The 14825-nt window shown below is 40.7% G+C and overlaps 1 protein-coding gene across 2 annotated transcripts in view; it reads left to right on the top strand.

Moving 5' to 3' along the window:
* Positions 1-10188, top strand: part of ZNF366 (zinc finger protein 366) — a 37903-nt gene extending 27715 nt beyond the window's left edge. For both annotated transcript variants that reach the window (XM_075411245.1, XM_075411246.1), the window contains exons 5-6: positions 2411-2585; positions 5080-10188. In XM_075411245.1, the coding sequence (XP_075267360.1) occupies positions 2411-2585; positions 5080-5612 (708 nt within the window). In that variant the 3' untranslated portion in view covers positions 5613-10188. The remainder of the gene's footprint in view (positions 1-2410; positions 2586-5079) is intronic.
* The last annotated feature ends 4637 nt before the right edge of the window (positions 10189-14825 follow it).

Raw genomic sequence — 14825 nt, 5'->3', positions numbered from 1 at the left:
ACTCAGTCTGTTGTTTTAGCACTGACTGTGAACTCCAGCTAGTTCTGAGTTGCCATCTTCCAGAATGTGAGCCCAAACCTGCTCCCTTCACCCTCTGGATCATGGACATTCATCTGAAAGTTGTCTTATGCCTTTTGAAGGGGTAGATTACCCAGAGACCATGCCACACAGAGCCATCGTTCTGAAAAACAATTTTCATATCTGCATTTCTTTCATTTTCCTGCCACGCCTCTCCACTCTAGTACCATTTCCTCATGACCCCAGAGGAGATATCAGGCCAAGAACACATTATACATCCCTAAGATTGTGCATAACTTTGGGAAATGGAAAACCTACCCCATTTATTCAGAGACACAAAAATTTTGTGCTGTAATTGTCCTTTATGAAGTCCTCTGTCTTTTCATTAAGAAGAAAGAAAAATAAATATTGCCTTAACAGAAAAAAAACCCAAATGCTCCTACTAGACTCATTCTAATACTTGGTGTCTTATAAAGGTAGTCTAGCTATTCACCTGTTCAACCTGATTTTCCTTTACCAGTTTACCAGAGAAATATTGACATGTCATAAGTCATTCCAGCAGCTGTCAAGATGTAATCAGCTCCTGTTCTTCCTTGCGGATTTTCTGTGCTCCTCAGTCCTTCATCTTCTCTTTGTTTCCTCCCAGCACTTTCAGAGTGTTTTCCTGGTGCATTCATTTCCCTGAAGATAAGTCATACAGCACATTAGCTTTCTTTGCATGCAAAGAAGAGACAGTCTTCTTTCTTAAGTGGCTGGATGACCTTTGGAATCAGATATCTTACTTTTACAACTTAGTAACTCATTTTCAGTAGCTATTCTCCCCCACTACCCCCACCTCCACACTGCCTCAGTGAATACTTTGCTGATAAATGTATTTGCTAGAATGTTCATTTTCATGAAATCACAGAGAGGAAATCACAGAAGAGAACTTCTGCAGCTGAAGAAAATATTTTATATTTTTTGAAAAGCAAATGAATATTTCCAGATTTTCTTTTTGCAGCATTGTCTCAGCTCTAGTTTTTATTTAAAAATACCTCAGCAAATCTTTACATAATTGAACTGCTTCCATTTTTCTTTAAGAGATGGTTTCAAATGCAAAGGATACAGTACAATTTCACCAAGGGTCATTCCACTATCTACATTTCATCCAAATATTCCAGGTGATGGCTTTGTGAATTTGAATCAACAAGTACTGTAGCAGACCTTCTGCACTACTGAAATAAATTAAATCAGAAGTCAGATTAGACCAAAAATTCGGTGGAATCTCAGTAATTGCTTTTTACTAATTTTCTCCCAGATGAGTACGCTGCTTCATTTTTCAGTTACTCATTAATGGTGATTCTGGCTCATATAGTAATAAAGATCATAAAAAAAATTAAAATCTGATGGTAAAAGTATATGTCTAAAACCATTTCAAAAAAAGAGCTGAAGTAGAAAGCAAACATAGAAATTTGCAGAGGATGGAAATAGCCACTTGAATGTGAATAACAGTATAAATCCTGTTAAGGAAAGACCAGAAGACAAGTAAGACTAGAGGCTTGTAATAGTGATGTCAAACTCTCATGTCTTGAGAAAACACTTGATTTATAAGGGACAAGACTACAAAAGGACCCATCTAGATAAACAACAACAATGAAAAAAACCCACTTATTGTTTCATCAAAGGGAATCTTACACGATCAATGGCTTGAGCTGACAGGAACATGCTTCAGGGAAAGCTGAGTCATTCTTACAGCCCCATGACTGTTTAAATTCCAGCTTACTCACCAAAGACACAAAACACAGAAGTTGGTAAACAGAAGATAAGAGGATTAGAAAAAAATGGTGGAGCAAGAAACAAAGAAAAAAAGGAAATGCTTTTTCTAGCTTTAAGAAAAATGTCCTTATTTAATTATTATTAATTATTAAATTTGGAAATTTCATTTCCATTTAATAAGAATATATTCTGCTTGACTATTTCACAGAAATTCTTAATTGGTTTTATTTTGTATCTCCATCTCAGCCTGGCATTGTTCTTGATTAAAGGCTAGATTTATAAACTACACATGAAACAGTTTACCAGGGCAGAAAGTTATACTCTGAAATTCATTCAAGCTAAGAGTCTTCCAGGTTATGCACTCCTTACAACATCATTCCCTGCCTTTGGGCACTCTTTGACTGGGTGTCCTTGTCACCACATTTAAAAAATAGCAGGAGTGCAGAAGGCCTTAGATAAATCAGGCTCTATCACATATTCTTGACTGCAGGATTTTTGCCTGTATTGTTGAAAAACAAATTGCAGCCAGAAGCTGCTAGGGCTCAAGTTGAGAAAAGCAGGTCCTATTCCCTTTTAAAATGTTCTTATCAGAAGTACCCCTTCGAACAAATAATTTTCATTTTTATTGTTTTTACAGCTGTGTGGAAAGGAATTTAACAGAATGCACAATTTAATGGGACACATGCACTTGCACTCAGACAGTAAGCCTTTCAAGTGCCTCTACTGTCCCAGCAAATTCACCTTGAAGGGGAATCTAACCAGGCACATGAAAGTCAAGCACGGGGTCATGGAAAGAGGATTTCATTCTCAAGGTAACAATTTTCACCAAGATTATTCTCTGAGTAAACCCAAATGAACTTTGTACCACAGATCCACGATCTCGTATCATAGATCCAATGCTATTGGAAGAGACTGAATCCCATAAGCCTGGAAGATTTTTATGAACTATCTCTGTTACTCCAGTGCTACAGATCAGAGATCCCCAAGGGACCCTTGTCTGAGAGACCTTTCAGAGTAGATATTGGACGACACAGAGGTACAGAACTAGATGGAGTCGTAGATGGAGACAAAATGAGACAGTATTTGTGAGCACAAAGGCAATAATTTTAGCACACTGAGTTGCTGTCGTCAAGTATTAGAGACAATATGATCAGTAGTGTGAGAGCAGAGGATTTATCACGCCATACCAAAATTTCCTGTACTGAAGCCCAGGGCTCCCCATCCATCACTGTAAGAAGGTGCAATATCTGCAGCACTGCAGATCTTCTCCCAACATGTGGGTACACCAAGACATAAACGGGAGTGAGCTAATGGAGATTCAGCCTTAGTGAGGCTGTGGCACATGTAGCTGGCCAGAGGAATGATTGGATTACATGATCTTCCTGGAGGTGTGGTTCCACTATTTTGGAATAAATGTTACAGTTTCAAGGCGCTTGATTCCCAGAGGCTGACAGACAACAGCCTAGCAGTAATGAACAAGAAGACATTTTTCCTCAGACACATCTGGTTAGGAGTTTATAGTTTTTCTCTCATATTTGAGGTACATCCTAAATCATAAATTCATTCAAAGCTGACAGAAGCAAAAAAATCTAGAAGATTTCACGGGTCTTACTGCTTGCTGGATTCCAGTCTGGAATGGGAATGGAAGCCTGAGTGACTCTGCCTGGGAGCCTTTCTGCTCAAGATATAGTTATTCTGTACTATATCGACATAGCTGACATTAGGTGAAGGCCATAGGCTCAAGACCCAGTTTACAAAGGAGCTTGTGGACCAGAAGAGACACTCCTCCGCCATCTCAAAGTATATGCATTTTTAACTACCCAGGGTATCCTGCAAAGTATTTCCTATCTCCCAACTACCACATACACTTCATATAGTCAGCCTCATGTGTGCACACATGCCAGTGCTATCTAACGGGGGAATTAGGGAGGATTATTTTGAGAGTTTAAGTATCCAAGTATTCTTGTTAAGAATTTCTGGATAAATAATTCTTGCATGTGTAAGATTTCTTGGTGTTCCTCAAATTCAGGCTTTAGGGCAGCATAGCACGTATGTAAAACACATTCTCTAATGACATTTGGCATAAAACTTACAAAGATCCTAATAGGTAATGAAATACACGGCTCTCTTTTTCCTGTAAATTTCCTACAGCATCATCCTATTTACACAATTACTCGTAACTGAAGCCAGCCCAAGAGCTTTTCAGTACACAGAGATTCTTCAGCCCTTGAGGCCTACCAGACACACGACAATCTGTAAGGGCTGCCACCTGCCCATGAACCCTTTTAACAAATACAACTTGTTGCAAAGTAGCAGCTGTAACTAGTGAGGCTGCATAGATCCTGCAGAAACTGGATTTAGTTACTGAGGGAAAAAAACAAATCAAAACAAACCAAAGCAAAGCGTGTAAAATAGTGGCTTTTGTAGACATACGCTATTGAGTGAAATCCTCAGTATGTCAACCTTTTTTTAAAAGATGGACTATGCCTACAGTATCTGAATCTCCCTTGCATCCTGATGCTGAGAGTGCATTTGAGTCCACAGGTGCCGTGTGGGTAACGTCTGGATTTCCGGCAAGAGAGGAGACACCCTGACAAATATTAAAACAAACCAGATTCAAGACAACACTCAGACTTCCACTACAAAGCTCAAAATCATAATTTTTTTATAATGATTTCCTCAAGCTGAAGCACTATTTAGTGCACAGAGCTTTTCGGTGGCCTGAGTGGCTTCTCAGTGGATGAAAGGGGAAAAATTTAGGAGTGAAGGTCGTAGACTGCTGAGACTTGATTGCCTGTTCATTTTTTAAAGTAGCGGCTTTGAACAAGAGTGTCCATAGTACAAACACGTTGACAAGTTTTTAATCTCTTCCACTCCTCTGGAAAAAAATGTGCAAAACCTGGGACTTTAATTGTGGCCTGTGACGCTTTAGATCAAAGTGTTTATTTAAAAAAAAATAGGAAGGAGGAAGTGGGTAGGTTCATTGGCGAAAATAATTTACAAGAGGCCAGGCCACTTCACTTTTATTCCTAGATCCATCATCAAGTGTCTGGCATGTACAGCACAATGTTTTATGTGTCCTGACCTAGCTGTGAAGTGTATACAACAGTCCTTCTTTTAACAGCATCTCAAAGGAGATGCCATAAGATGTAAACAGTAAAGCACTTGGAGACAGCTGAGTGGAAGACAAAGGTAAAAATACGAAATAGAAGGCCGCCTCACATTTTGTTTTTTAACTGTGTATCACGTAGTAAAATTTCCTGTACATAAATTGTTCCTTTTTTTCCTCTCTCAAACCACTACAAGGTTTTGGAAGAGGAAGAATTGCTCTGTCCCAGACAAATGTCTTGAGAAGCTTGGAACAGGAAGAGCCCTTTGATCTTTCCCAGAAAAGCCAAGGGAAGGGAATCTCATTTCATTCAGATGGCGAGAGTGTCAAGGGAAGCTCATGCCAGGAAGAAGAGGAAGACAACTGCTATGAGGTAGAGCAGTACAGCCCTGCCATTTACCACCATGACGACAACAAGCTGTATGTGGCTCAAGATCTGTCTGGCAAACCTGAATGCATGATGGACTTCAGAGAGTCCTACTGCACTGAGAAGGAAGAAGTGCTAAGTGAGGGAGCACTGGAGAAGAGAATAGGAAATTCAGACAAACAGGAGAGCGAAGAAGAGAGAGAACTTGCAAACAACAAAGAACAGCTCAGCTTTAGATCCTTTGAAAAGGCCAGGCTTGGCCACTCTCTCTCTGATTACTTGTATTTCAAGCACAGGAATAAGAGTTTGAAAGCATTGCTGGAAAGAAAAATGGAAAAACAAACAATGTTTATAGGCATTTAAAAAGGACATTTTAAAACAGCTGGAGAATGGGAACCAGATTTTAACATGAACTGTGATTTACCAAAGCCTGGAAGGTTGTAGTAGTCTTCAGAAATAAACAAGCCAAATTAATAAAAATAATATAAGGTAAAAGTCATACGTTAGAAGAATTATGCAGTCTGAGATCACCAAGAAATGCAATAGATACTGAACAACATTTTTATACTTACCCATTTGATGTATAAGCAGACAAGGGGGTGGGTACAGAAGTCTATTTTCCTTTATCTGGGGCGGTAGATACTTACAGGCAATTTTCTAGTTATCAAAAAGCAACATATTTTAGCATTTGATTTATTATCTGACTAAATATATATGAACACTTCTAACAATACGACTCAAAAAAAAATCTGAAAATATTGCTCATTTCACAGTATAAGCAAGAGTAGTATTAAACATGGTATGCATGGCAGTGCTGTCACTCTCAGAACTAACACAGTCCAAACACTTTCATTTAGTGAAGTGACTGTTAGTTCAAACACTTACAATGTGAAATGGGAAACAAATTAAGATGAAATGCTAACATCTTGTGGGACAGTGAACGGCAGCTCTGTAAGGCTTTGAAAGGACTGGAATTTATTACAAAAAGCAGAAGTTTTTCTTCTGGCACAAGGGTTGTTCATGCTTTGCTGTGTTTCAGTCGGTATGGGAGTATTCAGCAATTCTTCAAGTGAAATAGCATGCATGGACTGTGTTGATAATTTGTCTACCTGTCTGCTCAGACCAATAGATCTAATGAGCAGCAGCCGCATGTAGCATTTGCAAGTCTTGCTGTAATTACACATACAGTAATATGAGTAATTTCATTGAGAAAATGATGCAATTTTCCTGCTTATCTCTTCAGTTTGTCTTTGTTAGCAAGGATGATTTTGAAATACACAGGCCTGATCAGATTTTATTTTAGAAGGTATGCCAAAAAAGAGCCCTTGCAGGGCAAGCAGTACCTCACAGAGGGGAAAATTGGTTTAGGATTTCCTCTTACCAGAGTCAGAAATTTTCCCTTATCAATGTGGCTTGACCAGTAAGTTCCAGGCCTTTCAGAAGAATTCCAATGGCGCTGTTTTCACTCATTCATTCCCAACATTTCCTCCTCAGATTCCCATACAATTACATGTTCATAACAAATATGCTAAAGCACATTCCGTTAAGCACATTCAATTAATTGCATAAATAGTTTGACCAGCATCTTGATTCCTGCATCTTCAAGATAGATGGCAAACAATCCCACACCATCCTATTTCTTATAAAAGAATACAGGTTTAGTAAGTCATTTAAGTAGTCCTATGTCATTCTGACATCCCAGCTCAAAAAGTTAAAATCCATACACATGCTGCCTCTTTTCCAAATATTACTACCTTCTTCACTTACCTGCCAAGTTCTTGATTTGAAATACCTTGCTATTTTGCTCAATATCTAGCAAGTTATAACTAAACATAGCCATATACTTGTGTCTTGCTAAGACTAGAGTTACGTAGCTGCAGCTCTCTGTCATTATAAGAAACCACTCACCTTACAGAAATAATGATTCGCACGCTTATCAGTTAATCAGCATTCAGAGGGCAGCAGTCCTTACTCATCATCTAAAACTGGGTAGTCCAAGGCTGCAGAAGGTGATTTTGTTTTTCAGGGCTCAAACATGGCATAGTACAGATTCTGAATGAACAGCATAAAAGGCTGTTGATAAAAGAAGCTGTAACACATGGGTGGCTCTTCTAAATTTAATGAACTCTACATCCGATGTACATACTTTTTTAAAATATAAAGGATATACCAAATTGAAGTAGAATTTTTGTCACTTTCAGCCTAGAATTAATGCTGTCTTTCAAAATGAGGTGTATTTCAGAGGTATACAGCCATGTTTTTTCAGTGATGAACTGTGTTATTATCTATATTCAGCTTCTTTGCTTCCATTGCAGGAAAACTCCTCTTGAAAAAGGAGCCATCTTTCTTTCAAGAAAGACTTTGTGGTCAAGCAGAAGAATCAGAAAATTTTCAGAGTAATGTGTATAACTGTGTTCTTTCTTAGACTAGAGGGGAAATTATCAAGTCGAAATTCAGCATGTCTAGGAGACTGGCTCTTAGAAATGGGAACAAGTCCTTCAGTTACCTACTTGGCAATACATTGTCTCTGCCAGACAACAGCTCCTGTTTGAGAATGTATACAGCCAAGGGCTGGGAGCCACCCACTCTTAGAAATGTCTCTCTCAAGGTGGTGTAGTTTCCAGCTGTGCACCATTCAAGATCAGTCCACTCCACCTTTGCAGCCATATGAGTATGTACGATAAGAGGAATAAGTGAGGAATCAGGAAATTGGCTGCAATTTCTCTAATGGTGATCATGCAGATAAGTTGAACTTAGCAAGTCCTTTCACTTCTGTGGTGGGTAATACAGAAAGGCATGCAGCCCTTCCATTGCAAAGCCCTGTTGTCTATGCACTGGAGAGTGTTACAGCTAGACAATGCTTATCAAGAACAACAAAAATTATTACGTACCAAGAGCACTCCAGGCAAATGGAACAAAGGAGACATTTTCAGCAGAGCTCAGCTGCCAGTAGATAACACTGTAACCACAAAAATTACGTCTACTGGAAGTATACAGTCCAGAATTCCCTTACAGACCTTGTAAGGGAGAGTGCCAGACATGTCCTTAGGAAAGGAAATCACTGCAAACTGTTCTGGGTTGTCTGAATGGTTAACCCAAACACTTTCAACCACAATGTCACTGCAGCCAATTTATCCACTTCTACAATACCACTTATCAGAGTAAAAGCAGCTGTCAACCACATATAGCCCTGTGGAAAAGAGTAGAGGTCCCCAGAATGGCCATGCTATTTGGGAATAATTTGTAATGTGAATCCCTTCTCTTGGATTCTTCCTAGAAAGAGGAGAATATTCCATTACAATGAGGCCTTGAGACTCTGCCCAGTCACATAGTCACACTAAGCTAATTCACTAACACCCAAGGCTAATTCATGTTAGAATAGTAAAGAACTAATCTAAAACCATGTCACCAGTCAGAGGAATTGCAAACAAAACTATTACTGAGATAAGGAGACAGTGCCAAGTGACCCAAGCAAAGACATTAGTAGGTGATAGTCACCCTACTGCAGAACATAATGCAGCTGAGTCTAAGACACTTGTGACAAAGAGGCCCCAAGGGACAAATTAAAAGTGAAATAACAGCCTTCATTGTGAAGCACCTTGCTTTTCAAACATAAGTTATTTTCACGCTATTTACATTGGCACTGTTTTGGGAACAGACAGTAACAGCCTTTGCTTTTTAATAGCTTTGAAAATGCTTTATAGAAATTTGCTCTCATAATGAAGTTATTTCCCATTTCTAATTTTCGAAGGATTAGCTTTCCTTGTTTTGCTTTGAATAGCAGCTGAGAAGTCCTGTATAGACATTGACTGTGTCGTGGACATTGGGGATATGTTTTATTTTTTTCCTCCTTTCTAATCTATCTAACTTCTTCTTGGACTGCTGTGCAAAAAGATATATTTATCTGACTCTTCTCTGCTACTTGCATTTTCAGTTAGTGGCAACACATGAAATTAAAGCCCAGTATCCACCACCTCTACATTAAATCATATTGATACCATTTCCCTGCATTATTACAAAGCCTAACATCATCCTCTTGGAGAGCATCAGAGTAAATAATAGTGGCCACAAACTCCAACAGCTGAGATGCTTTCCGAACTCATACAAACTGAGATGCTCCAAGAAACCCTGCTGAGGAAAGGTGAACTGGCCACACTGTAACGAGTCTGGGCAAGTTAAGGCACGTGGTTTGTTAAATTAGAGGCTTTTCTGCTGTTATGGGCAGCAGGGAGAATTATGCAAGACACTGCAATCCACAACAGAGTAGGTGGATGATAAGTCAAAAGGTGAGTTAATAAAATTTGAGGGTAAATAAATAGAACATATTTGCTGAGAAAGTGAATTTGTAGGTAACGCTAGAACAAGCTTTTCTGAGTCTGGCTACCAGGACTCAGGCATCTCCTTGTGAACCTGAGTTCTCCTGTCTGCCAGGCAGCCTCCAGTCTGTGAAGGCAAAGACAGGTGCTCTGAGTTCAGCAGCTCAAAGGACAAAACACTTTATGACAATGTTATTACAGATATTTATCCTGTGCTGTTGCCTATAAAACAAGTTACTAGAAAGATCAAGGAATGATACTGCACCCACCTTTTTACAACTCTGTGTTGGCCTACTAGCTATTCTCCAATTTCTCTCTTCATATGGTGCTGCTGGACTTTGCTGTTATGAGTGTACAGTTAAGAAGTAATATAAGTACTATATTTATTATTCCAAGATTTTTTTAATAATTATTAACAGTTTTGAAATAAGTCATGTCTGCTTAGCTGAACAAGATGTAACAAAGCTAACGTTTTATACTCCTAACTGATTTTACAAATAGTGTGGTGTATATTTATTTCACACAGAACACTGGGCTCCTATTTAAAGCCCCAACTCAAAAAATGGACCAACTGTAAAAGCATGTATGAATAATTGTATTAATTTAAACAAATAAATATCTACTGGAGAAGCTGAGAAGCTGCTGTACTTTGTATTTAAATGGATATGGAGTTACTGGCACTTCAGCTGTTTTACACAGTAAATCCATGGGGCTGGTCTGACAAGGTTATAACTCGCTCAGCACCACTGAGGAGTGGTCCTTGTAAAAGGAAGCCTAAATCAATGATGGAGGACTAGCTAGAAGACAAGGGCAGAATCACAGAATCACAGAATCACAGAATGGTAGGGATTGAAAGGGACCTCTGTGGGTCATCTAATCCAACCCTCCTGCCGAAGCAGGGTCACCTACAGCAGGCTGCACAGGACCTTGTCCAGGCGGGTCTTGAATATCTCCAGAGAAGGAGACTATCCAGAAGAGCTGCCAGGTCATAGAATCATAGAATCAGAGAATGATTTGGGTTGGAAGGGACTTTAAAGATCATCTGGTTCCAACCCCTCTGCCATGAGCAGGGACATCTTCCACTAGACCAGGTTGCTCAGAGCTCCATCCAACCTGGCCTTGAACACTTCCAGGGAGGGGGCATCCACAACTTCTCTGGGCAACCTGTTCCAGTGTTTCACCACCCTCATGGTAAAGAATTTCTTCCTAATATCTAATCTAAATCTGCCCTTTTTTAGTTTAGAGCTATTCTCCCTTGACCTATCACTACACACCCTTGTGAAAAGTCCCTCTCCATCCTTCCTGTAGGCCCCTTCCGGTACTGGAATGCTGCTATAAAGTCATACCAGAGCCTTCTCCTCTCCAGGCTGAACAGCCCCTACTGTCTCAGCCTGTCCTCGTAGGAGAGGTACTCCAGCCCTCTGATCACCTTCGTGCTCCTCCTCTGGACCCGCTCCACCACATCCATGTCCTTCTTCTGTTGGGGGCTCCAGAGCTGGATGCAGGACTCCAGGTGCAGTCTCACAAGAACAGAGTAAAGGGGAAGAATCACCTCCCTCGACCTGCTGGCCACGCTTCTCTTGATGCAGCCCAGGATACGTTTGGCTTTCTGGGCTGCAAGCGCACATTGCCGGCTCATGTTGAGCTTCTCATCCACCAGTACCCCCAAGTCCTTCTCTGAGCTGCTCTCGAGCCACTCTCCGCCCAACCTGTACTCGTGTTTGGGATTGCCCCGAGCCACGTGCAGGAATCACAGAGTCACAGAATGGTAGGGGTTGGAAGGGACCTCTGTGGGTCATCTAGTCCAACCCTCCTGCCGAAGCAGGGTCACCTAGAGTAGGCTGCACAGGACCTTGTCCAGGCGGGTCTTGAATATCTCCAGAGAAGGACCTTGCACTTGGCCTTGTTGAACTTCATGCAGTTCACGCAGGCCCACCCCTCCAGCCTGTCAAGGTCCCTCTGAATGGCATCCCTTCCCTCCAGCATGTCAACCACACCACACAGCTTAGTGTTGTTGGCAAACTTGCTGAGGGTGCACTCAGTCCCACCATCCATGTCGCTGAGAAAGATATTGAACAGCACTGGCCCAGTACCGACCCTTGAGGCACACCACTCGTCACTGGTCTCCACCTGGTCATCGAGCCATTGACTGTAACTCTTTGTGTGCGTCCATCCAGCCAGTTCCTTATCCAACAAGTGGTTCATCTGTCAAATCTATGTCCTTCTAATTTAGAGACAAGGACATCATGAGGGACAGTGTTGAATGCCTTGCACAAGTCCAGGTAGACAATGTCAGTTGACTGTCCTTTGTCCACCAAGGCTTTAAATCCATCAAAGAAGGGTACCAAGTTGATCAGGCATGATTTGCCCTTAGTGAAGCCATGTTGGCTGTCCCCGATCACTTCCCTGTTATCCATGTGCCTTAGCATGGTTTCGAGGAGGATCTGCTCCATCATCTTCCCAGGCACAGAGGTGAGACTGACTGGCCTATAGTTCCTTGGGTCTTCCTTTTTTCCCTTTTTAAAAATGGGGGTGATGTTGCCCCTTCTATAGTTGGTGGGCACCTCCCCAGACCGCCACGACCTCTCAAATATGGTCGAGAGTGGTTTGGCAACTTAGTCTGCCAGTTCCCTCAGGACCCGCGGGTGCATCTCATCAGGCCCCATGGACTTGTGCACCTTCAGGTTCCTTAGGCAGTCTCGAACCTGGTCTTCTCCTACTGTGGGCAGTTCTTCATTCTCCCAGTCCCTGCCTTTGCCTTCTGCAACTTGGGCGGTGTGGCTAGAGGTCCTCTGAGGTAGAGAGATCACTTTGTTATTACACATTGCAGGGGGGGCATAAAAAATGCTCTCTAATGATTATGGTATTTGGTAACTTGGCCTCAGATAAACTAAAAAAGAAAGATGTAATCCTTCTCTTACAGATGTTTCAAAGATATGATATGGTGTTGCGTTGGACCACACAGCATAAATCTCCCTGACGATCATTCTGCAATGAAAGTACAGCTGAACAGAGAACAGCCACTTTGTGAATAAGCTTTCTGACGTTGTATCATTATGTTTACCCTGTCTGATAAAATGCTATATATCCAGTCCAATTGTATAAATGATTTAATTTGGATGGAGCCAGCCACCATTCCCTTTCAGCGAATTACTACCTGGATTGAAAAATCTCTTGTAGTGTGAGCATTTTTGTTCGACAGACCTCTGTCAGTTTTACACCAGTGGAGAATGTTGGCTTGTGTTTTTGGAGCTGGGATTGCCTGTTTGTACTGTAATTTTTTCAGTACTTAAGTACCCTTACTGTTCTGAATGCAAATCTTTCAAGAATAAATTATGATCGAGACACTAATTAGCCAGCTAAAAGACAGCGTACATTAAAATGAGAATGATGGAGTTGTGTGAAAACAAGAAATGTGTTTCTACCCTAAGGAGAGCTATTATAAAATTAATGGAGATGGGAACAGTATAAAGATGACAGATGAGGTGTCACAGAAATGTGGCTAAAGAAATACAGTTTAGCAAGATAAGTAGCAGATATAAATCCAGGAAAATATCTATCATTGCAGAGTGATATCTTGCCAAGGAATTCTGCAAGCTGCTTAATTCTTTACAGACCTTGCAATTTTCTACTACAAGCTATAGGACTTCTCTAGAAACACTAGCTCTCGGGTTTTTTCATTTGTTTCATAGATCAAGATGATTTTTTAAAATCAGTATATAAAGCATTTGTACAACAGAGAGAATCAACTCTCCAGCCAGCCACATAAATATAACGAAAACTGACAATAATGGTGAAGTCTTGTTGTGAAGAAAGTTACTCTAAAACTGAAAAAGGATTGTGCCTAGTACAATCTATCTTGGAAGTCTATGAGAGCAGCACCGAGACCAGACAGGCCCAAGATGATATAGGTGTGATAAATGCACATGCAAACACTGCCTGGGAGCTTAGAAAGAAATGTGATCTTACTTAAGGGAAAAAAATTAAAAGGTGTCCCTTAAAGAGAGTTTTTATTGAACTGGGAATAACTACATTGCAAGTTCTGAAAGAATTGTACGAGGCAGATGCACACGAGCAATCAGGTGAGACTAGACACCAGCAAAACTAACGCCACTCTGAAAAATTTACTACAGAAACATCTGGGGTTGCTCACAATAACAGGAGCTCACACAGGCTTACCACCATTCTGTGGGAGGCAATCACCTCACAGCTGACCACCAGAATGGATCATAAGAGGACTGTGCAAATGTAACCCACTCCAGAGCAGTTAGTCCACCTGGTATATGTCATCCCCAGGTTAAGAAAACCTGCCTAATTTCACTCTGAAGGAGATAAATCACACTCATGCAGCCTGTTCCACCCACTATTCTGTATTAGCAGATTCAACCCCTGTGCAGTGTGAAACCACTCAGCTACTCATACTCCACTGGATAATGCAGGCCTTTTTCATTTCCATTGCCCCAGTGGTCTCATCATGGGAGCTTAATAACCTTGGAGATGGTTTGACCTGCTTGCTCAGTTTCTTACAGTCACATTCTTCCAGGTTTATTTTTCTGGGGCTTTAGTTCCGCATTTTTAGGCTTCCACATAGAACAAATTTTTGTGTAGACAGGAGAGTATGTACAAGTGATTACTGGCATCCATTTTTGACAGATGGTGGCAAAGAAGCAAATCGTTATTTTCTTATGCTTCTGCTTTTTAATTTTGTATATTTTTAAAATTTTTCTGATTAACTCTCCAGGACCCTAGTGCTAATCAGCTTCCTACAGAGGACCTTAAGTGTTCAGGGTGATCCACTCTGAGACCACTGCTGCAGAGCCATTTCCATCCTTTTCGTATGAAATGCTTGAAAGAAAAAAGAATATTCCAGTGTCATAGGCAAGCAGGCAGAATGACAGACCCAGGTGTGCTTAGTATCATTTCCAAGAGCCAGCACCATGAGTATGGCATATTAGGCTGTGTAATTCTGAAAAACTATTTCATTGTTTTGGGGTTTGCACTTTTCAGATTACAGACTCAATATGTGAGTAATAGCAGGTGGTGGAAACATATAGGTTCACTTGTAGTGGACAAAGCCAGAGTATATTTCTAATGCAGCTATTTCCATATGTGAGTTTTTTCAAATACACACAAAAAAATTCCCTTTGGATTGACAACAACCATAAAATACTGCCAATCAGGATATGAAGGGTGGTCTCATCCCATTCATATCATCCTGAAACATCAGCTTCATAAAGCAGCACAGTCAGCACACCTAGAC

The sequence above is a fragment of the Opisthocomus hoazin genome, chromosome Z (assembly GCF_030867145.1).
Source record: "Opisthocomus hoazin isolate bOpiHoa1 chromosome Z, bOpiHoa1.hap1, whole genome shotgun sequence".
NCBI lineage: Eukaryota > Metazoa > Chordata > Aves > Opisthocomiformes > Opisthocomidae > Opisthocomus > Opisthocomus hoazin.
This window is presented reverse-complemented; position numbering and strand designations above follow the sequence as displayed.